General features: G+C 26.0%; 1 protein-coding gene across 6 annotated transcripts in view; it reads right to left on the bottom strand.

Annotated features, from left to right (window-relative positions):
* Positions 1-2,107: 2,107 nt before the first annotated feature.
* The window catches only part of Imp (IGF-II mRNA-binding protein), a 130,558-nt gene continuing 107,761 nt past the window's right edge, over positions 2,108-24,904 (bottom strand). For 3 of the 6 annotated variants that reach the window (XM_074254873.1, XM_074254875.1, XM_074254877.1), the window contains 6 exons: positions 13,025-13,201; positions 12,562-12,942; positions 12,046-12,298; positions 11,601-11,957; positions 10,867-11,118; positions 2,108-10,789 (listed from right to left, as the gene is read on the bottom strand). In XM_074254873.1, coding sequence (XP_074110974.1) covers positions 10,514-10,789; positions 10,867-11,118; positions 11,601-11,957; positions 12,046-12,298; positions 12,562-12,942; positions 13,025-13,201 — 1,696 coding nt within the window. In that variant the 3' untranslated portion in view covers positions 2,108-10,513. The remainder of the gene's footprint in view (positions 10,790-10,866; positions 11,119-11,600; positions 11,958-12,045; positions 12,299-12,561; positions 12,943-13,024; positions 13,202-24,904) is intronic. The other 3 variants (XM_074254874.1, XM_074254876.1, XM_074254878.1) reach the window with 1 other exon arrangement.

Raw genomic sequence — 24,904 nt, 5'->3', positions numbered from 1 at the left:
TATTTTAAATTTTTCGTATTGTTTTTTGAATTGTTAAAATAATTATAATTGACCCTTGGCGACACGCATTACCTTAATAATTTAACGCATTTATATTGAGTAAAATTTTATCAGAATTATACTATTGATAATTTTTCAATAAAATTTTAATATTATCGCGTTATCAACCGCTTCAGTGAGGAATTGTTTAAAATTTAGTGTTTTGTCTTTAATAATACTTATTGTTAAATAGTTATTTAACAAACACTAATTACTCTTGCGTTAACAGACAATGTTTAATATTATTATTTTTTCAATATCTCAACAATGAAATATTATTTCCAAAAACATTATTAATTACTCTCAATAATTTTGATAATTTTTAAAAATGCCAAATGTACTTTTTTTTTCCACGATTGTTTTAACGCAAGGGTATTACAAAATATTATAGACGATTTTATATGTAATTTATTTAATCACTCATAGTATAATCAATCAACTCTTTTTATTCATTCTCTTAAATTTTATTCTTTTTTTTTATTTTTATTTTTTAAATCGAATCAATTAAAAACACAACGGCAACTCGACAATTATTATTTACTTATTCTATTCAACGTTATATGCTCAAGAGCAAAAAATTAACAGATTTATAATCGGCGTAATAACAAATTGTCACAACGTTTTGCGCACGACATTGCAAAAAAAATGTTATGAATTATTTATCAACTATATTAATATTTTCATATGTAAATAAATATATACATATATATATCATATATTAAATATATATACATATATATTAATTAAATACAAATATTTTTAATGCCATTAGAAATCGCAGTCTGTTTTTATTGTTTAAAAAAAAAAACTTTATAATGCGCGCAATTATCGCGGCAAACGATTCGTAACAAAATACAACATGTTACTCTCTATTTGCTTGCTTTGTTACCTAAAACATTAATCAATTCATCTCCTACAAGTAATTTTCATTTTTTTTTTTTTTTTTTTTTTTTTTTTTTTCAAATAAATAAATTATATGACAATAATCAATAAATGAATATTGGGACGGTTTTTTTTTATCATCTGGCAGTGACAATATTTAAAATCTAGATCAACTATATTGCAAATGTATCTATTAGTTTATTGATATATAATGACAATGCGATAAAAAAATCACCGGAGATGAAATAAGTTTGGCAACAAAGCGAAAATAACAATATACTTCATAGTATAATTATTATTACATTTTTTATCAGTCTATCTTCATAAGACATGACCAGTGAATTTATTTTTTCAGCTAATACAATTTCATGCTAAATAAAAAATTAATTGTTGTCTTTGATCGTTAATTTTTTTCCAGTCATTTAAAACAATTCATTTATTTTTATTACAATGATTATTTATTAAATTGTAGTATAAAAATACTTAAAAAAAAACATATGTTAAACGTATAAAACCGGCAGCATTTTTTTTTATATTTATAACAGTAAATTATGTATAAAGTACTATTGCTGTAAATATTATTGATAATTTGTAATGTTTAATGAAAGTTTATATATTATATAAATGCAAAAATATTATGTATGTATACAAGGAGATTATGGACTCTATTGCATTGTAATGACAATTACTATGTTTATCGTTGTGTGTTAAAAATCTATAAAAAAAAATAATTGTTAGTATTGGCAATATAAAAAAAAAAAATAAATAAATAATAAGAGAATAAAACATTGTATACGAAAATCAGAATATATTTTCTTCTTTGTGTACATAAGTGTACTATGTATATGTGTGTAATTAATGACGTATGGTATAACGTTATTATAAGTTGTAGTTATGAAATTTGCGAGGTAGTTTATTGTAAGCGCATTTCAGACCTTATAAATTTATTAACTTTATAAAATTAAGGTATAAAATGCGTTTTTTTTTTTTTTTATTTTAATCTGTTACTATTGAAAAAACTATTGCACTCTTGAGTTTAATATCATTGCGACGTATTGATTATTAAAGATAACACAATTATCAACGCAAGGAAGAAATATTGTAGGCTGCTATCGTTAATTAATTATTACATTTTTACAGTATAAATAATCGATTCATTTAAATATAAGCATAAGTTTAAACTTGATTAATTTTTTTGACAACTTGTATTGAAATTACATAGAAAATTGATGATTATTCTTCAAAATGTACAACTGACTTTCATATAGTTAGTTACAAGTGCTTAACTCTGTAGATTTTTTTTTTTTTTCGTTGCACACACACACATACATAAAAATTTATTAAATTCACTCTTTTAATTTGTTTTTTATTTCATAAGGTAAAGGGCAATTCCTCACGTTCGCGTATTCTATGAAAACCATTTTTTTCCATGACTGCGAGTAGCAGACGCTGTCACTCCAGAAGAAAAACCTAGAATTTTTTCATTTTTCTTTTAAATTTGACTTTAATTAAAAATTTTTTTTTTTTTATAATAACTAATTTTTTAAACATTTATTTAGTTACAAAATTTCATTTCTTTTTTAATATATTTCTATTAATAAATATCAATAAAGTTAAAAAAAAAAGAGATTTCATAATTTTGACATCTGGAGGGAAGCTATCTGCTACTGTAAGTATTCTTACTGGCTATGTTTTTTAAAATTTAATTTCTGTTTTTTTTTTTTTTTTTTTTTTTGTACTTAATGATTAGCCATGCGTATATAATCTTTAGACTTAAGTGTAATTTTCTAAAAATGCCGTAAGTTTTTTCATTTTTATTAATAGAATTTTTAAAGAAAATTTTAATACGTCAATTCATTAATAACTTGAGTAATGAAAATATTATATAATAATTAATATAAATTAACGAAAAAAAATTTTTGTGCAATATACAATTTGTTTTACATAAAAAAAAAAAAAAAATAATAAAAAACACTCCGTAATACCCTTTCTTACCACAAATAATCGTTTTCTTAATTTACGTATATATTTTAATTTCTCCCTGTAAATCATCACGCTTTGTACTGCCCCTAATTAAATTAATAATTAAATAATTTTTTTTTAATAAACATTTTTTTGTTTTTTTTTTTCGTTTTTAATTTTTTTTTTTCAATTTTTTTTTTGTTACTCAATTAGAAATTACAAAAAAATAATATTGTGGTAATAATCGATAGATGTAACGATTAGGGTAGTGTTTTAAATATAATACAGTAGCATTAATTAGAGTTAATTGTTGAACATATCGTAATTTTTGGACCGCTTGACTCCGGTAAAATATTTCTTTTTTATTCAATTTATTTCAAATCAAAAATAATTAATGTAATTGATATATTCACGTAAGTTACATTTTTTCCGAAGTCGGGGTGATCCCCTATAAAATATTAATTCAAAAAAACCATAGTAATTGTGAAGTGAATGCAAGCGAGGAGGTAATCTCCATCGACAATGCCTAACTTCTTTAATAAAAAAAAGAAAACTACAAGTATTAATACGTATCAATAATGAACCTTTAATTGTACCTTTAATTATCTTTTTTCTTCAGTTTGTATATGCATGCAACTTTCGGTTTACGATAAACATCATTATTATTCACGAAACAGCTACCGGAACGCTGTATAAGATTTTGCCCGCATTGCATTGTAATTTCAAGTAAAAATGAATTTCATAATTTAATAATAATTATAATAATAATAATAATGGTTTATATGCCTGGTTTCAAATAAATCATTGTTATTGTTTCGTACCGTATAATGAAAAGTCGAGCTTCCTATACAAATTTTCAATTTCCCACGTATTTTGTTTTAGCTTTATTCATAAAAGACCTCATACGTTATATATGTAAAATAGTTAATAAATACTTAATTAACTTCATTGTGTCCTTTTTCATCAATCTTCTATAAAGTACTAAAGTTTTATACTTTTTTTTTTTATTTAACAAGTGAAAAATTAATATTTAATAATGGCAATTAATTTAATTTTGATTAATTACTATTAAAACGATAAATGGCTTTATTTTCTCTGCATAACATTGAAAAATTATAATCACGGAATCAACATTTAATCGACTTATTTTTAAGCAGAATTGATAATATAATAGTGAAGAAAAAGAAAACAAAGTATAAGTAATAATGAGAACAATTAATAAACAGAACACGAGTGTTCATATACAGTTAATAAGTATTAAAACGCAATAAATAAGAATGATCAACAAATTGAAATCTATTATAATTATAAACACGATATTGAATAGTTTGTGGAACAAAGTTTTCTTCAGTATGTACGAAAACATGTAATTCATTTAATTAAAGTAACAAACTTGTGTTTGGAGTTTTTTTCTTTTTTAATACGAAAAAACTTGCAACAACAATTATGAGTTATATAATTATTAATTAAATAATGGTCCACAATTAAAATTGTTTGAAATAAAATAAATGTAATGTATAAAATAGAATTGACGAGGTAGTGGACGCGTTACAGTATATAATTATTAAGTTTAAATATTTTTTTTACGGCAAAAGTTAAATAGTCGGGTTTATAAAATTAAACGAGACTTGCATTTAATTATAAATATCATAACCACACAACTTGTTATTGAATAAGCTCTTATTTTTTATCTGACTTGAATCATCAATAGCTAAAGTATTTTGGGTTTTAGTATTAAGTTTGTGTTCAATCATCTAATCAGAATAATCTATCTTATTTCAGAGAGAATTGAAGAAAGCGCACGCGTGACGTCATTTATATAATTTTATAGCTTTATGTGCATAAGTTATATAAATTATGAATTGTATGTTACATTAACTATATATGTATATAAATATTTTTTTTTAATTTATAGATTGAGTTAGAGTTTGTATTTTATGAAGAATATATCTTTGTGTAAATAAATTGTTATTATTATTATACCCGCACGCTTTTCTCATAATGCCCATCATTGGCAACAATAAAATAATATTAATATTAATAATAATAATAATAATATTATTAAAATAATAGTAATAAGAATATATTACAATTCCAGTAAAATATTACTTAATTAATATTTATGCAAGTTTCTTCTATTTCATTATTCAATTACTTACTAAGTTCACCTTATTTGATATATACGCAATAACTGATATATCTATTATCTTAGTAGTATTTATCACTTGAAACCATTTACATAACAATGCCCACCTGTTTACAATAAGGCCCACGTTTTCTTCACCGTATATCATTTCTCTCGTTTGTCAAGTTATTTTTGATATTATTGTTTTTAGTTTTATTATTTCTTCTTTACAACCTATTGATGATACTAAAGCCCAAAATATTCTCTTAGTCAAGATAACTGTCTTCTTAATCGTCTTGCAGTCTAAAACTGTATGTGTTATTTTTATTATTTCATTTTGCCTTTTATAAACAACAATAATAATGATGTAAATTTAATAATTGGTCATAAACGCGAAAATATTATTTTTTTGCTTTTTTTTTTTTTTTTTTTTTTGTTTTTTTTTTTTTTTTTTATTTATATATAATAATAATTACTATTAAAATTTGTTTTTAATGCCTATTATCACTATCACTATTTAATATAATTAATAAATTAATAGCTATTACGGTTGGATCATTAATATTATCATTATACCATTATAAAACAGGTATAAATGGTGAAAATGTTACGTAAAATATTCTAGGTGATCAATTTCTTACGTACATACTTCCATATTTTTTTTGTATACATATATGCATATGTAGCGAATGCTTTTTATTTTTAATCATTTAATATTGGAAGGTGGTTGATTTTTCTTCATTAACGCTTATTTATAGGTTTATTTTTAAGTGATTAAATGCATGTTAAGATAATATACGAAGTTGAAATAATGTAGAGTTATACGCGGGAAAATTGTCAACTCGACTAATTATTACATCGATGTGCAGTGTTTTTTTTTGTTTTTGTAAAACTCGTGAGTTGTCGTTTTCTAAGTTTTTATTGTGATTTGCGTAGCTGTTACGCATTATTTGTCTATTCAGTTTGTCCTTGTAGCTTTGTGCTTGTCAATTATGAGCTCATATATTTGTTATTTTTTAACAATAAAAAAGAAACAAATAAACAACGATGCTGGTTGTTACTGTCGTTGTAAAATCAACAGATCTGTTTGTTCGTATTTTTTTTTCTTTCTGAAGAAATGGAATGAGCATTAAACGGATTGATTAAGTGTAAAGCACGCTTTTCAGAATATATGTCCGTTAATATCTCCTTTGAGTAACACACAATTACAATCTCTGCGCGATTAAATACTTTAGATACTAACATTTAAGATTTAGCGATTATTCGATTTTGTACATTTATCCGTGGTATTCTTATCAATTATCATATCTTTTTCTCCCTTACTCATTTTTTTTTCTGACACTCTACCACACTTAATAATTTATAACTTTAAAATCTTTAAGTTATTATATTAATAATTTCTCTGTTTTTTTTTTTTTTTCCTTTTACTTTGTTTGATTTGTACATTTTTTACTCCCCGAGCAGACGAGCGAGTTTCACACACGCAACATTACTCAATAAGTTGCGTGTGTATTTTTTTTTTGTATTTTCAAATTTCTCTATTTAATCATTACTTTTTAATTAACAACTTTTTTGTTTCTTTTTTTTTTTTATTTTTTTTTTCACTACTCCTAACGTTATTTTTAGCTGGAGTTTTGAATAACATGAGTTAATGTTAGTGTGAATATGTTAACAGCCAAAATAATTTTTTTTTTCAAACTTATTTTGATGTTTATACTTAAAGTTTTTTCATTATTCATTATTATTTTTTGTCAATTATTTTTGATTTTTAATAATTATACAATAAATTAAAAATTTTTTTTTTACAATTTGCGTGACAATAAATTGCTATTTGGTCCATATGTCTTCATAACTATTATTTTCCGTCACTATTGTAGAGCTTCAGAATTATGAGCGAGCAACGAAGTCGAAAAAATTATTTGCATATTTAAATTAAGATTTGTTTAAATTCATTCAACACAATAATTACAATTACAAACGTCTATTAATTATTATTCAGAAGCTATTCAGATATATGAAGAAAGTTTTTCGTTTTTTTTTTTTTTTTTTTTTTTTTTTAATAATTAAATATTAAAAGAAACAAGACCGGAGCTTGTTGAAACGTGAGTGTTATTAAATCTTAGTTTTGATATTGTGTGATAAAAAATGTAAAAGAGTGATATCATTTTAATTTTTCTAATTGTTTAAAATTGCTAACATTTATTGGAAGTAAATTTGATTATTATGATGATTCAAGATTTTCATTTATAACTGATAATTAGAGTGAAAAGTGCCTTTGAATTTTCACGATAATTTGATTAATTATTTGTACTCTTTATTTTTTTTTTTTTTTACGTCCTATTAATTATTGGCACCTTCTTTTTTTGAGTTTCAAATTACGATTACTATCAATTTTGTATTAATATTTATGCATGATAAATAACCTAGAAGTGGTTGAAGAGGGAGGCCGTGTTTATTTTAAAAATGGTAAGACTGTTTTTTATTATCACATAAAACTGTGAATTAAAACTTTAATACGCTAAAATTTAACGTATGTATTATATGGTGATACGATCTCCCTGCGATCTGACCACCACCGTATTTTAAAATATATTAAATATATCATACATTTAACATTAATTATCTCTTTTACTTTTATTTATCTCATCTTTGATCAACTCACTCACGAAATTACCTTGTCTTGTTTTAACATTTTAATTCGACTTTTTTTTTTTAAGTTTATTTTATTAATTATATTAAAAATTTTATTTTTTCTTCTTTAATTATTATCAACTTTTTAATTTCTTAATATCGTTAAAATTTTCTAAGTTATTAAAACATTTAACAAAAAAAAAAATTGATAAAGGAAAGTACTAAGATCTCCTCCAACAATGTATCAAAAATAAACTTATACTCTTATTTTATTTATTTTTATTCATTTTTTCTTCTTTAACTTTCTCAATTAATTTTCTCCTATTCCCTTAAATTTACGCTCTCACCTACGACCTTTATTTGGAACAAAAAAAAATAATAATAATAAAATAAAATAAAAAATTTTCTTTAACTTCGTTCTCTATCATCCGCTCAAACCTACTTATCATTATTCTAAGGATTATTAAAAAAAATCTTCAACTGAAAATAATTAATTCCAACTATTTAATTTAGAATTAAAAGATTTTCGTTATTTTTTGGTTTTTTATAATAATCCCTGAATTTGATAAATTTAATAAAACCTACATACTTTCCAAATTTGATCGATGATACGCAAACACAGCTTCTTACTTTAATTTTTAAACCCATCATTTTTTTTTGTACTACAATGCCTATTAAATATAGAGAATTTATAATGAGACAGCAATTAAAAAATTTTTATTGACAAATATGACAATAAATAATTATTAATAATTGCTATCATATCGCGAGATTTTTTCTCGAATTAGATAACGAGAAATACATAAACATTGTCATCTTATTTTAACGGGCTTTAATTATATATTTATCTGTAGATAAGTAAAGAAATTATCGCATGAATGAAAGTGCCGAATAATTTATAATATAAATATAATAATACTACAAAAATAGTATTATTGATCTTTTTAAATTATTTTCCAAAAAAATGATTGAACTTATTTTGGAAATACTTTCAAACACGACGATGTCGAATTGTCAGTCCGATAGTAAGTAATTTTTAAGGTTTTATTTGCTTATGTTTTTTTTTGTATTTTTTTTTTAAACCACAATTCTGAGATAAAATCTCAGGCGTTTAATTAATATTATTACAATCATGTAGAATTAGATTGTAATTTTCCTTCTTAGGTTAATTGTTTAGATTGCTATATCTATAACATTGAAGCAATTATGTATTTGTTTCGATATTAGAAATACTGCAAAAATAATAAGACAGTGAGGACCCTATAGTCCACGACGGTTTTTACTTTTCTCTTTGATTTATTTTTTTTTCTTTTTTTAATTATAATTCATAGATGTACTACACCCTCATGCCCTACTTTTTCATCCTTATTCCCCTTTATTTTTTTTTTCATCAAAAATTTACGTATTAATCAATAACTTATTAATTAATATTCATCAATCAGTCAACATACGCACACTCACACAATACTACACTCATGGTAAAGTAAAAATCCCTGAAAAAGTTTTGTGTCTCTTTGCAATTATTTATAGTATTTTTTTTTTATTTTTATCATTTTATTATTAATTATTATTAATCGATTGATCACTTGCTGTACTTAAACTTTTATAAACTGAGACCGTTAAGTATTACTGATGTTTCTCTATCAAATTTAACAGCCACATAGAACAACAATTTATTCAATAGATAAATTGATAGAGTAGCCGAGCGGCTCTTATTATGGAACTTGAGGCGATTATTTAAATATTTGAGCCCACTACGTGTAACATACTAGCAACACGTATTTTTACTTCACTAATAATACAAAAAAAATCATAAAAGTTTCTTTGGTATTACGGTGCAAATTGGGCGTTGCCTAAAAGCTCCTCAGCTCGTTTTCAATATTTAAATGTTGTCTTTTTTTTTTTTTTTTTTTTTTTTTTTTTTTAAATTGTATAACTTAACTGTGTAATTCTATCTGCTTTGCTTATTATAACTATCTAGTTTGCGCAAACTTCAATTGAATTTGGATGATTATAAAACTGCAGTATTTAATTTTTATGTATAAAAAGAAATAAACAACTGTAAAACAAGCCATTTTATCTGGACTACCAGAAAAAAATGGTACTGGTAATAATAATAATAATAATCATGATAATAATAATAGTAATAATAATATTAATAATATAATAATAATAATAATTAATAATAATAGCGGTAGCAAATATTAGTAGTAACAGGTATAACATAATTGTGTAATCGTTAATTAACTTCTTTGTATATTATTATTATAACTTTAATATTAGGTAGACTTTAGATTAGTTGGTTTATCATTTCTCATTTCACTCTGTTCTATCTTATTAAATCTTTAATCGTAATGAATGAGGTAATAAGGTTGTGTGTGTCTTCCACCATATTCACATTTAATCGGCGACGTGGATATCATTTTCTTTTTTTTGTTTTTTGTCTTTTATTGTATCAATTATACAATAATATTGACACGATTAAACTCAGTAACAGAATAATTGCATTGATACAATTCCAAAGTTACGATAATTTTATCTACGAATAATGACTACCAGAGCCATATTATGTAAAACATTTACACATTATGATCATCTTGGATCAATAAAAATAAAAAAAAAAACTAATAATAAAAAGGAAAAAAAAACATTTAGCACGTGAGTTTGATAAAAACACGATTAATTTTTAATAAGAATTCGAAAATTAATCAAACTCATGGCATGATAACTAATTAATTATCGTAAAATTGGCATTTCATCATTGTTTTCGATTAATTGTTTATGTGAGTTTACGAAAATCATAAAACCAACGAGGCCGATTGAAGTGAAATTAAATATGACGTTGGTTGGCCATCTAGTGGAACTTTATCAACGTTACTGATTTTGTTGTGGCTGTTGTTGTTGATTTGATGGTGAAGAACTTTCTGGCGAGGATGTCTGCGATTGTTGTTGAGACTGCTGTTGTTGCGTAGGCTGTTGCTGTTGCTGAGATGCCAAGCTTCCTTGTTGAGATGTCGCGCTTCCATCTCGCCGACTACGGGCACCACTTTCTTGGCTGCTTCCACGACCAGCGCGTATTCCAGTTCCAGTTGGTCCGCTTCCTGGGGCACCTGATTGGAGGACCATTGCTCTGATCCTTCGCTGGGCCGACTAAAAATAAATTTTAATCATTTAATAAAAAATAATAATAATAATTATCAGTAAAGTTAACTTTTAATTATTTTTACCTGAACTGAGAAGAATGGCCCAATAATGTGAACAGTAGTTTCTTCATCAGCCGCTGCTGGTACTGCTTGTTGTTCTGAAAGCTTAATAACACTTCCAGTAACTCGTTGAAGTTCTCTTACATTTTGACCGCCTTTGCCAATAATGCGACCAACTTGAGCACTTGGTACCAAAATTTCAATTGTTAATCTCACGTCCTCAGTTCCCGCCACAAAACCTTCTTCACGCATTTTTTCGAAGATCAAATACTGAGCCTGAAATTTTATAAAAATTATTTATATTTTATTTAAAGTAATATACCCATTTAAATTATATAAATATGTAAAAATAATTTGTCGAAGAGATTAAGGGAATTAGATTGTAATTATTAATACCAACTAATCACGGAGACTCTTCTTTTTATTTCCCTGCACGAATCAAGGTAATGGTTAAGTACCGCCATTACCCCAAACCGGCAGGATTTTTTTTTTTTTTTTGACGTAGATAAGAATTGAACCCGACTATTCACGGATCCCGATCTCTTACCTTGACCACACGGTAATCAAGAGCCTACACCTGAGAAAACTTAAGACTACCTTTAAGGTGAAACTTGATCAAAACCACTGACATCTAACAACCAAATCATCAACTAAATTGAATCGTTGCAATCTCTTGCAAAGTCACTTTAATGAAAAACGCGATGAATCGAAGTAATGATAGAGAAGAAAAATGCGTTTGTAAATAAAAAAATACTAACTTTCCACTGAGACTCTGGTGAACCGACAATAGTAACTTTTCGTTCGGTTTGTTGATCAGCAGGTTTTTCTTGTTCTAAAGGAGCAATTTTAACACTTGCTCCAGAGAATCTGATTATATTCCTGATGTGTGAGCCTTTTGTACCAATAATTGCACCCACACTATTGTTGGGAATATACAAAAACGTTGTTTCTTGAGCATCACTTGCTGGTACTCCTTGTTGAGGGGGTAAACTTCCTTGATAAGGATACGGCGCTGGTCCAGAACCATAAAGCCCTGGTCCGCGTGAACTATAACCCATACCAGCTGTGGACATCATCGCCATCGGATGAAGACCGGGGAACATCATGCTCTGGGGCTGTTGAATTTAAAGATATAAAGACTTAGTTTTCATGATTTTACTTTATTATAATTAAACTAATAGAATAAATTAAAATAATAGTTACAGCCATAGCTTGAAGATCATTTTCATAGCTTTGACGAAGTTTGCTGGAGATCATCGACTCAGCTTTGCTCATGTTGTCGATAGTGCCCTTGACCGTGATAATACGTTCCAAATTAAAACTGTTGATGTCATTTATGCTACTGACAGTGATCTTTGTATCAGTATCCATCATTATTCTTTTTATTGTATTACCCCCTTTGCCAATAATACGACCAATCAAATTATTGTGTGCAAGGATTTTAAGTGTGATTTCTCTGCATAATAAATTATTTTATTATTAGTATTTTTTAAAGATCAATTAATAAAATAAAATAAATGATACTGAAAATTACCAGGCGTTTGACAATATTTACGATTTTTTTAACAAATAAAATATGATGAAAAAATTGAAGGAATTTAAAAAAATTATGAATCTAAATTTTTTTTAATACTTAATTATTTTTTAAGCAAAATAAAAAAATGATCAGATATCGGTTGATTTGAGTATTTTAAAAATAAAATTTAATAAATAACGTACCCTTTGTTGGTGTTATTAGCTTCCTGTTGCATGACTTCCAATATTTTTTTACAAGCATTTGTACAATTTTCAGGATTCCCATAAATAGTAATTGCTTTTTCCAAAGAACCAACATTGTCTTTGCGATGAACGTCAACTCTAGCACGTGTCATTTGTGTAATTTGACGTATGGTAGAACCTTGACGTCCGATTATAGCACCAACCATATCAGATTGTACCAAAATACGAAGTGGAAAGTCTGTCTGGCGACCAGAGCCCGGTAGACCTGAAAAGGCTACGCCACCACGCTGGTTACGTGCTCTTCGTCGGCTTTCCGCACTCGACATTTCCACTTTTATTGGATTTCCGTCGTACTCATAGCCATTCAACTCGTTCACAGCCCTAAAATTCAAAATAATTTTCAATTAAAAAATTGAATATTTTCAAAAAAAATATAGTATAATAAATAAATTGATAAACTTACTGCTGTGCTAACTCTTGAGTCTCATAGCTAAGAAGTAAAGTTTGTGTATTTGGATCACGAGATGGTACTTTTTCGACGTTTTGCACCTGTCCGTATGTCGAGAACAGGAGCTCGACGTCTTCAAATCTAGCGTGAGCTGGCAGATTGCTGATTAGAATTTTAGCCCCAGAGCCACTACTAATAAAAGAAAGAAAAATATATTATTATTAATTATAATAATTATTATTATTATACTAATTAATCGGTGAGTCATAATTCAATATTTTTCACAAAAATTCTCACGAATCAATCGTCATACTTAAAAAAAAATTTTTTAAATAATAATTTTTTTTATTTAAAATATAATTATAAATAAAAAATTTAATATCATAATATTTATAAATTTTTCAATGTTCAAGTTATCTTTTATCGATTACAGTGTTGATAACATGTTCCTTTGTAAGACGCCTGAATTAGTATTAATTAATTACTTTCTTACTGTGACGTGAATGAATTCAAGGGAGTTGGATGGAAATAAGTAAAAAGAATAAAAAAGAGGGTAGTAGAAGCTATTTCCAGGCTGTACTAGATAAGGGTACTGTATTGGTGCATACTTTCACTTTTGTACAAATCGATTTTTTAAAACTTGCTTGAGTTCAGCTCAGCAGTAGTGTCACAGTTATAAGCTGCATTTTTTTTTATTTTTTGATAAAAAAAATTCTATTTCAGTGATTCAACCATGGTTTAAATTATCTCTCGTAGATTACGGTTAATAATTATATTATTTATAATAGTTATTGTTTGAAATAAAGTCATTAATACATTCTAAGTCATTATCGTAAAGCAGACTGTCGTATCCAACAATAGAGGATGTGATAACAAATCAAGTGTATAATCTAACAAATGATAACTTGTTCAATTTATTCCATTAAACTATTCCAAATCGAAACACTTTTACGACATATTTCATTAAAAACTAATAAAAAGTTTTTTATTTCTGTTGATAATTAACTTTTTATACAATTACAAATAATTAAAATTTTTTAATAAAGTAAAATTATTAAAAATTTATTGAAACAACAGCGATGTTGAATAAAAAACTTTTTTAGTATCTACGGGTGGCGTTGAAAAGGAAAGTACAAAGTGAGCTGATAGTGGGTGCCTATATGGTAAGAGGGTTTTTGTTTCATGAACCTTTACTTTTTCGATGGTAATATAGAGTGCCAATCAGAGGGTTTTGAAGGATACAAAAAAAAGCACATTGATATTACTGATTTTGTCTCTACTTTTTTAACTTTGTGTATGTATGACCAATTATACATTCATACATATATATTAGGGTGGCGCAAAAAAAAATCTATTTTTTTTTAATCTTCTATAAAATAAAAATATGCTAGTTTATCATATTTCAAGAACTTCTTTAAAAATTACCTTGATTAAAACTTTTCTAGAGATTGCCCAAAAATTTTTTTTAAGTTTTCAAAGTTGTTTAAAAGTGACTAAAATGTAGGGTTGATTTATGAATTTAATGCAATAATTTTTTTAAACTCAAAAATAATTTTTATTTATCTTTCCATTGAGGGAAAAAGTTAACTTGATTAAAGACAAAAAAAATTCGATCATTTTGAAGAATTTGATTTTTTTAAATCAAACAGAAAAAGTTCACAGTAAAAAATTTTCTTGATCAAATTCTTTAAAACAATTTTTTAATTTTAATCAAGTTAATTTTTTTTAGCAGTGTCTAGAATGCATTTTGACAATTAAAAAAAAATTTGAACGACCAATAAAAATATTTTAATTAAACTCATTTTTAGCAAGAGCTTCAAAAAAATTTTTTTTATTTATTTCATATGAATAATTAAAATTAAAATGAAGGAAAGTAGAAAATATGATGTGTAACATAATAAATAAAGAAAATCATATAGAACCAGGCGCACAAAAAGGAAAGCTATATATAGTTGTTTGGTGTCGCGTCGTCAGGCGCTCACGGCGTCGCGGGGATCGATTTTAAAAAGGGAAAGTGGCATGTGTGTGCTTGACAAGCAGCCGTGCGTACGGAGGAACTTAACGGTGTGGCGCGAATATAAAGGTGCTTGCTGCTGCACTCAACCCAAAGCGCCGGCGTCTGGCGAATTTTATATAAGTTTAAACAAAAAATCAACATTTCTGCCGACTAATTGAGCATATAAAGATACTGAGCATCTTTTTTTTTGTTTGTTATCCAATAGACACTTTAAATAATCTTATTCTACAACTGGGTTTATCAATTACAAAAAAGACCGCTTAAAGTAACGAGTAGTAATTGAATGTTCTGAAAATGATAATTAAGTTGTCATTACAGTAAATGGCTAGAAATGAATAATTCTACATAATATTGAGCTATGATAATGATAATGATAATTAGTATTTTTATTTATCAATATCATTAACAAGTATAAGAATTTTGATACACTTTGCTCCATATTTTCCCACACATAAGTTGTTATCTCTGTTTAGTAATACACTGGGAGGATATAGGTGATTTTTTTCCTGAAGTCGCATTAAAGTTGAAGCCTTTACGTTGTAAAATATTTATAGATGCTAGTCCGATCATGAATTACTTTAGAAATAGTGTAGATAATTGTTAAAAACTTAGATCTGATCGAAAAATTGTGTTATTAATTTATTTCTTTAGCTAAAAAAAAATTTTTTAATTCATTCAAGAAAATTTTTTTACCTCAAAATAATTTTTTTTCTTGCTTTATAAAATTGTTATTTTATCGGGAAGATTAAAGAACTGAATTTTTTCTTATCCTAAGAAAGTAGCAGTTTAATTTTAAAAAGAATTATTAGTTAATGTTTAATAAGGTTGATTGAATTTATATCCCCTGAAAATAATTTTTCTGCTCTGCACGAAACGATATTGCTACTGTCACGATCCAAACGTTGCTATCTAGAGGAGAGCGAGGTCAAGAAAACTGTTTACTACCGGTAGCAATACTATCGAGAATGGCACCCACGAATGGATCGTGACAGTCGCTAGGCAGACTGCTACTCGGAGCTGTACGGATTGTACCCGTAACGATACACAACACGAAAAAAAAATTGAACTTGAATCAAGATGAAAATTCTTGAACTAAGAAAATAATTTTGAAGAGTTTCATTATATTGAATCAAGATGATGAATTCTTGAATCAAGTAAAATTTACTTAAACCAAGAAAAATTTCTGAGTTTAAGAATTTTTCCACTCAAATCAAGAAAGTAAAATTCTTCAAAATTATTTACTTGATTCAAGTAAATTTTTTTTTCTGTGTAGTTGCTATACAGAAGATAGTGCCGAGCAAAAAATTTTTTTTCAGTGTTAAGCAAAATAAATAATATTTGTTTGAACTAAGAGAGATCAAAATTAAGAAAAGATTTTTTACAGTCAAGAAAATTGAAGTAATCAAAAATTTGTTCGTGCACGTATACTTTTATCAGCTTTCTACTGATCTTAAAATTAAAAAAAAATTTATAAATAAAATTTATTTATTATACTTTTATGTTCTTCTGTTCAACTCATTAAAAATGAGTTAAAACTGATTCTATTTAACATTAGTTTTGAATGAATTAAAAAAATTTTTTCAAATTTAATTTTGACTCACTTCAAGATATTAATATAATATTTCATTAAAAACCAGATTTTGTACTGTTTTTTTTCTAGGTAATAATTTCAATGACTTTTAAATTTATATTAATTAATGATAACATGAATCATTCGATCATTATCAAAAGATAGTGATTTTAAAATCAATGGAATAACTATGATCTTCATAAATATATAATAAATTTATTGATATTAATAAAAATTCTTTTAAAAAATTCCCCCTTCCACTCTAGTTGCAAATGGCGATTGTTACTAAAGTGACTAACTATATTAATATCTGGCCATTGAGGTTGACAACGAACGAAAAACGGTTGCTCAGTTTGTACATGCAACATGTATAAATGCGTACCCGGTCACACAGTATACACTTATCCAGTTATCAGAGTTATTGAATATGTTATACATACGAGCAAGTTAGTTAAGTAGATGTATTATTGAAAATGACTCATTGGTACAACCTGCTTGGAATTATAGTCACATTGTTTGCAAGATGACGTGTCTATAATCCCTTGTGTTCATTTACCGTATGAAAAAAATAAATTCCATTATTAAATAACTATTATAAAAAACTCAAAAAATTAACTACAACTTTCCAATGTACTTGATGTGATGTTAGGTGTGATGTGAGTGTTTTCGTGAAAAGTTTGAGGTGATTAAGATTATTTAACATGACCCGCATCGATGACCTACGTTTGATTAACAAAATTGGAAGCTGCCCTAAATTTTGGATTGACGAATTAGAAATCATATATCATATAGTCAGACAGTAATATAAAAAATGCTTCTAGATTGGTTTATTATTTTTTTCTGTAATTAATTGTCAATTAAACCATAATCTAATTGTGTTGAAGAAATGATGACATTGAATGCCGCAAAACGTATCGAAATCATTTGATTCGTTATAGAGTATCGCAGTTCAAAGGATTTAAAATAGCACTCTACTTACACAATTACTAGATTTTTTGACTACACAGAAAGAAAGAAAGTCTTGAGTCAAGCGTAAATTTTCTTAAATCAAGAAAATCTTAAGGAAGACTGAAAATTTTTTGAATAAAGTTAAAATTTCTTGAATGAAATTAAATTTTTTTAAGCCAAGAAAATTTCTTCTTGCTCCAAAATAACTTCAATTTTTCTTACAATTTTCTTGGTCCAAGAAATTTTTTTTTCTGTGTAGAAAAGCTCGAAATGTATAAAAGCTCTATTTTCGAACTCAAAGAGTTCAAAACCTTGTAATTTGAATTTTATAAATATTTCGAGCTTACACAGAATAAAAAAGTTAATTTAAATCAAGAAAAGAATTTTGAAGAACTTAATTGCCTTAATATGAGTAGAAAAATTTTTAAACTAAAAATTTTTTCTCGGTTTAAGTAAATTTTACTTGATTTAGGAATTTTTTTTTTTATTATTATTCAAGATAATTTTTTTTTTAGTTAGTACAAACCGGATAATTCTAGAGATGGCCTACAACGTTAACCGTTTTTTCAGATTTTTTTCATATTTATATCAGCAGAAAGATATATTAATAAATTAAGTAATACGTAAAAATTACCTATAAAAATTTTAATTAATTTTTTTTTTTACTTCTACGAGCAATCTATATTTTTATCCATGAAAAGAACATAGTATTAAAATATCTGTTACTTTATGTATCATATTCTAGGCACACAACGATAAGTAAATAAAACTTATATCAAGAAGATAGAATGCTTCAATGTTCGCACCATTCTTTGAAAAACTCTCAATAAAAGTCGAAAAATTTGTTACCATTAAAATTTACTATAATTTTTTATAATTTATACTCAATATTTTCGCTCCATAAAAAATAAATAAAATTACATAAAATCTTGCGTCTATGTATATTTACTCTTGTTATTGTTTTTGTATTGATAGTTGACTCATAACTTCAAGTCAAACACTGACCCCGTATATTTATAAACACAAATAAATCGGAATTCAAAAATGTTTTAATATCAGTACAGTATGAATGAGATTTATTTCATCATTAACTGACATTGTAACCTAGAATTATCATTAATGTAACCTAACCACGTCCTGTTTGAATTGCGATTAATAGTTTTATAAAAGCATGTGTTTATTTTTGATAACATTATAAAATAATTATTTTCGATGTAAAAAATTTATTTCAAATTCATTATTATAGTCTTCACAGCAGCTATCAGGTTAATGATATCGTGTATCTTTCTGTTAATAGAAGAAAATTATCTTTAAGATTAAAATTTTCTATGGAATAACAACTAGAGAAGTAAAGTATTAATCATTTCACTTGTTTACAAATTAATGAAAATTAACTTGGCAAATAGTTGATAATTTTAAGAATTTTTGTAACAAATAAATTATGGCAAAAAAAATGGCATTAAAGTTAGCAGTCACTAGAGAATTTTTAAATTTTATTTAACAAAAAAATTAGTTTCAAAAAATGATTTTTAATTTTTTTTAATTTCTAAATGTCAATTTTTTTTCACCATAATTTATTTGTTAAAAAAAATTCTAAAAATCATTAAATATCTGCTAAATTTATTTTCATCGAAAAAAATTTATAAAAAAAATTGACATTTAGAAATTTTAAAAAACTAAAAATGCAATTTTTTAAAAATAATTTTTTGGAGCAAATTTATTTGTTAAAAAAAATTGTCAATTGACAGCTAACTTTAATGTCATTATAAATGAAAAAATCTATTAATTACTTCAAATAAAAAATCTCTATTCTTACCAGCTCCAGAAGCTTGTTGGAATTAAATAGTAAATTTTGTTATTTGCTTAACAATCAGAAAAAAAAAATAAAAACCACTGAAATTTCAATTTTTTAGAAAAATTGTAAAAATTACAATATACAATGTGCGATACTAGTTATTACCACTCTCTTAAATTAATCACTAGCCCACCAATAATTAATACACCAGTAGCAGCAATAGGTGCGTCAAAATAACAGTACATTAACCTCCAGAAAAATCTAGCACTATAATAGTAATAAGTTAAAGTGAGACCACGTGCCCAGCAACCGATGACGCACTCGTGGTTTAACAACTTGTGATTTTATATCATCGATAATAATCAATTTGACCTCGATTTTAATGGGCAAAACACTTTTTAGTAAACATTCTTCAAGAGTAAAAATTTCCTTGACTTAATAAATTATTAAAATCAAAAAGAAAACAAAAAAAAACAAATCAACTATCACTAACTGGAGAATTATTTCGTGAAACGGAGTATATAAAATTTTCACGCGAACCGCGCAATGTTCCACGGTGTACTAATACAAAAGTCACAGCGACATCTCGTACTAAGGGCTGTACGAGGCACTGGTGCGCCACCACGGTGAAAATTTATACACAATTAACGACTTGTTTCTTCTTCTTATTCTTGTGTAAGAGCAACACAGACGGATATTATTATTATCTTTATTGTTATTATGATTGCAAGTGCAAGGATATTTATTGGATTAATATTCAACTTATCTTAGCGTTATCCTGTCAGATAGTGTGCGTATATAGTCAAAATGAATTTAACGACATTAAAAGGCGATAAACAATCATATTATTAGATTTGTCTTTTGTAAGTATACAAATATCGTGATAATGACGTATTAATGTACAATAATAAAAACAATAAATTATGGTAATGCTGACATCCGCAGACTGCCCACCATTTTTTTGGTTTTATTCATAAATTAAATAAAAACTAAAAAAATATTTTTAAAAAATTGCATTTCAGTTTTTTAAATTTTAGGTTTAGAATTTCTTCTAATTTTTTAATTAAGAAAATCTAAAAAAATGTCGGGTGTCTAATAATATGTCATTAAAGTTGAAAAACTACAAGTGCAACTTTTTAGAAATATTTTTTTAGTTGTAATTAAATTAATAAAAAAAATCAAAATATTTTAAACGTCTGCTAACTTCAGTGTCATCTTATAATTATATTTTCACACAAAAAAAAATTTACTTAAATCAAGTATATAATTTTGAAAAACTTTATATCCTTGATTTGAGTATAAAAATTCTCAAACTAAGAAATTTTTTTTAGATATAAGAATTTTTCGCCTTAATTGATGATATTGAAATTCTTCAAAATTATTTTCTTGGTTCAAGAATTTTTTTTTTGATTCAAGTTATTTATTTTTTAGAGCATAAATTATTAATGTTTACAACGACACTGAACTGAACTGATATAATATTTATAAATATTTTACATTAAACTTGACTCAATATTTACTCAATGGAGTTAAAGAATTTTGTATTAAACTGAATATGATTGAAATGTGTACCTTGTAATAATAAATAAAAATTTTTTGAAAATGAAAAAAAAGATGAGTTTTTTTTTTTTTTTTTAAGGACAAAAGATTTATTTATTAGAGAATGAAGTAGATAATATTTATGAAAAGAAGTTATAAACCATAAAATAACTATTCATAAATTATAGCTGGGTGAGTGCTTCATAATACAACGAGGGATAGATACTAACACGTTCATGTGATTCCACATACATTCTCATCTACTGAAAAAGCCTCTCGTTCTTTTTGCCAATGATTTTTTTTTTGGAGATTAGTGAATAAAAGATAGCAGAAAATAGAGAGTATACTATCAAAAAAATATTGAGCAGAGGATAAAGAATACAGGACGAGAATGCTGGCGTTATTGTAAACAGGAAACGCTGTTATAATATTTCCTCACTCTGAAAAATCTTGCTTCGGCTTGCAAGACAAATTAATTTTAAAAAAATTTAAGTTTCTTTTTTATAAATTTTATTATGACGTTTTACGTTTATTTTTTTTTTTTTTTCAAGATTATATATAATGAATTAAAATTGTGACAACTGTTTAAACAAAAGAATTGTAAAAAGATACTGTTACAGCTGTAACAAACAAAAAACAGCTACAAGAATTCTTGAACGGTAAATTTATGTGGAATAAAAAAAAAACTTCTGCTTAATATTAAAACGAATATTTCTCGTAAATTTCTTGGTCCGTAAGACAGAGAAGAGTGAGAAGATTACGGAAGTATACTTCTGTGGATAGATCCCGTTAAATCGCGATGCGAGTGAGGAAACAATGGGATGCATTTGTCTTTGAGGGTGAGACTAGCGCGTTAATCATTCTCTTATTCTCCCCTTGTTTATTTTCTACCCTCTTTATATTAACGTTCTGTTCCTTCTTCTTCCGTATCTCAACTTCTCTCATTCGTTATTATACACTATACAGAAGAAGAAAGAGAAGGATAATTTAAAAACAATTTACGTAAGAAAAGGATAAAAATACACAAGTGCACCAGCAAATGGCATAGAATGCCAGTGGTTTATACTGGAGTTCAATTAGCAATTTAAGACAATAAACGAAAGCGCACCCCCTTTGTTTCTTTTTAGCCTTCTATGCGATCAGTCGAAATTATTGCAAGCAGGGAAAGTCAAGGTTATAGAAGATTTATTTCTCTTATTTTTCGCCAGAATTTATCATCCCTCTGCTTATTTTTACGTACTATAAACTCTTAAATATATGTATACATTGATACTTTGACTGAGAAATAAATTACATTTTTTCGACCATCATTCTCATCCATCAAAATTGTATATTCTCATTTTCGGATTAAAACTTTGTTAACTATAAAACATTTAAATATGCTATCATTTGTAATGACTGCATAGAAAAGAGAAATTCTTCACGGAAAAAAGAAAACTCGAAAAATTACAATATATATTGTAACGTGGCGTTCTGTGATGAAAACTGGAAAAATAACAGTTTCAGATTGTAATTATTACAGATTTTATGAGAATTACATTGTAGAATGTAATATTTACATCGAAAGCTCTGAAATTTAACATTCAAAGTGTAAATTTAGAAAAATAATATTTCGAACTGTAATTTTTTTAATTTTGAATACGACGGGACACATAACTATTTATAATATAATTTTTCGAGTTTTCTTTTTTTCCGTATTTGTTAAAAAATATATATATATATATTTATAAATTATTAATGTAATTATTATAAATTATGAATTATTAATGTCAATAAATAAATATATTTGCTCGACTCAATAAAATAGTCGGAAAAACAAAACTCATTTTTGCTCAACTAAAATTTACTTGGCCCAAAAAATTTTTTTATGCTCCAAAGTCGTCCTGAGAATTTTTTTAGCTCAAGTAAATTTTTTTTTTTCTGAAAAGTTATAGAAAGACAATAATTTTTACAGGCCAAAGAATTTCAAAATTTTACTGTTTAATTTGATATTAAAGATTAAAACGAACTTGAACCAAAAAAAATTTTTTGAACAAAACCAGAGGTCGATTCAAAAACTCTTACTCCTATTCTTGAATCCTGAATTCTTGGATAAATAAAATTGGTGTGAATTATTGATCAAAGATGAGTGATTACTTGAATTTAGAAAACAGAATATTATGAAACAATAATAAAATAATTTTTTCGATTGAAAAATTATTTCGTTAACAAATGTTCCTATTACCTTATAATTCGATGTAAGATAGATTATAACGATCGATATAATTTGTCGACTAGTATGGTGCAGTATAAGAAAGTATATGAATCTATTTTATAGCATAGTTAGCACAAAGTTGTAAAAATTCTGACTATAACCGCAAAAGACAATTATTACCATATAATTTAAATGAGAAATGGGTCTTTTTTATGTGTACTAGCTCAGTAATTGAAATAAAGAATACTTTTCGACAGCAGTATATTACATATAATGTGAGGGCCAACGTGAAAGAGGGAAGAGTGCATTTTCGGGTTTTGTGTATGTATGGTAAAGAGAAAAGGGTCTTTCCGTCTTTACCCTCTTGAAAATTTACGAATTATACATGTGCATGCAAATTGATCAACTATAAGAGAAGGGAGATATGAAAGTGCACCGAATCCCAAGAGTTTGAATATTAATTTTACTTTGAATATACAGTTCATTGACAATGTAATTCTACAATGAAGAATTAATCAAACAGTGCTTTTGAAGCCCCGAAAAAAAAAAATACCTGATAATATTTTTAAAAATACGCTTATTAATAAGACAATCGAGAATATGACTATTTCGCGATTGCGTGGGTGGTCTGTTCATATTTCGTTAAGTTACTTAAACACATTTATTGTTATGACTGAATAACGAATAAACTGTTTAAGATCTTGTATCCGTTATCAGCTTTATTTACCAAACTTTTCTAGAAGCATTGCAATTGTTATGATTTTATTCATAAGATTCTTTCAATGTAAAGCTATTTTCAACATGTGTACATATAATTTTTGAAACATTGTATGTATTCAAATGAATGTTATCGAACTTGGTATACTGGATAATATGATAAATTTTCTCACGTTAGTTATAATATGTTAACAAAATATTGAGAAAGTATCTCACTACCTTTCATAACTGATAATAATAAAATCGAAGTATTATTGGTATTATTTAAGCCAATAAACGTAATCCTTCTTTACTCATTGCTTTAGCACGGTCATAATATACCAACTTTCTACTATAAAATATTTTGAAAAATTTGTTACTTTTACTTCTTGCTAAAATTGAATTGCACACCGACAGTAAAACGAACTTGGTTGAATTTAAAAATAAATAATTTTGAACCAAGAAAATTATTTTGAAGAAAATCGATTATTATAGTACGATAATTTGCTTTCTGGGTTTTTTAATTCTTGGATTAAATTTTTAATTTTTTTTTGTTAAATATATTATTCCTAAAAAGAAAATTTCAAAAAATTGCATTTATAATTTTTTTTCACAATAATTTAGTTACAAAAAAATTTTTTAAATTGTCAAATGTTTCTTCAACTTCAATGTCATTTACATTTTTGTTTTAAATAGTAATTTCTCCATTCAAAATATGATTAGCTTAAACCAAAATAATAAATTAAATAATATTTTGAACCAATGTTATCAAAAGAAAAAGGAATATTTTGAAGAAATCTTTTCAACAACATTAAATTGCTTCATTGAAAATTAAAATTTTTATATGAAAAATTTTCTGCTATTCTTTCTCGAATTATAACTTATTGACTCAATAGATAATTTCTTAACGTAACAGATGTGACTATTTTGAAACAAGAGTGAGATTTAAAAGTAAATATTTATCTTGAATCAAGTAGAGTTTTTTTGTGGAAAAAAATATGACAAGTATCTCGCCCAGAATCGCCCTCAGATATGTTGGTTAAAGTATAAGATCGATAAAAAGTCGTCAGGTGCAGAAGAAGCAGTGTATATGTGTACGTAGCACAACGACGCAGCTGAGGAGGGTTACGCGGATG

The sequence above is a fragment of the Cotesia typhae genome, unplaced genomic scaffold (genome assembly GCF_013202065.1).
Source record: "Cotesia typhae breed Kobodo isofemale line unplaced genomic scaffold, CoteBio_Ctyphae scaffold_13, whole genome shotgun sequence".
In the NCBI taxonomy this organism is placed as follows: domain Eukaryota; kingdom Metazoa; phylum Arthropoda; class Insecta; order Hymenoptera; family Braconidae; genus Cotesia; species Cotesia typhae.
Note: the sequence above shows the minus strand (reverse complement) of the source record. Positions and strands in the feature narration are given on the sequence as shown.